This window comes from Calidris pugnax, unplaced genomic scaffold (assembly GCF_001431845.1).
Source record: "Calidris pugnax isolate Ruff unplaced genomic scaffold, ASM143184v1 scaffold371, whole genome shotgun sequence".
NCBI lineage: Eukaryota > Metazoa > Chordata > Aves > Charadriiformes > Scolopacidae > Calidris > Calidris pugnax.
The window spans coordinates 594,817-595,023 of NW_015091373.1; the positions used below are offsets into that span (position 1 = coordinate 594,817).

Here is a 207-nt window from a genome sequence, read left to right on the forward strand (position 1 = left end):
ACCTGCGCCGCCCCGGGAACCCGAAGAAGCCCCGAAACGCGTCGTAGAAGCTCATCCCGCTCCGCCCGCCGCGCCCGGGTCGCGCTGCCGTAAAGCGCCCGGGGCCGCGCGACGGCCGTAAAGCGCGGCTGAGGTGTCGCGAGGCGCCGCGGCCTGGAACGGAGGCGGATCCGCGCGGGCCCCGTCCCGGTCCCCGAGACCCCCCCC

At 77.8% G+C, this 207-nt stretch overlaps 1 protein-coding gene across 1 annotated transcript in view; it reads right to left on the reverse strand.

Moving 5' to 3' along the window:
- The window catches only part of HAX1 (HCLS1 associated protein X-1), a 3,090-nt gene extending 2,951 nt beyond the window's left edge, over window positions 1–139 (reverse strand). The window contains exon 1 of the mRNA XM_014961268.1: window positions 3–139. Within this exon, the coding sequence (XP_014816754.1) occupies window positions 3–55 (53 nt within the window). The 5' untranslated portion in view covers window positions 56–139. The remainder of the gene's footprint in view (window positions 1–2) is intronic.
- Window positions 140–207: the final 68 nt, after the last annotated feature.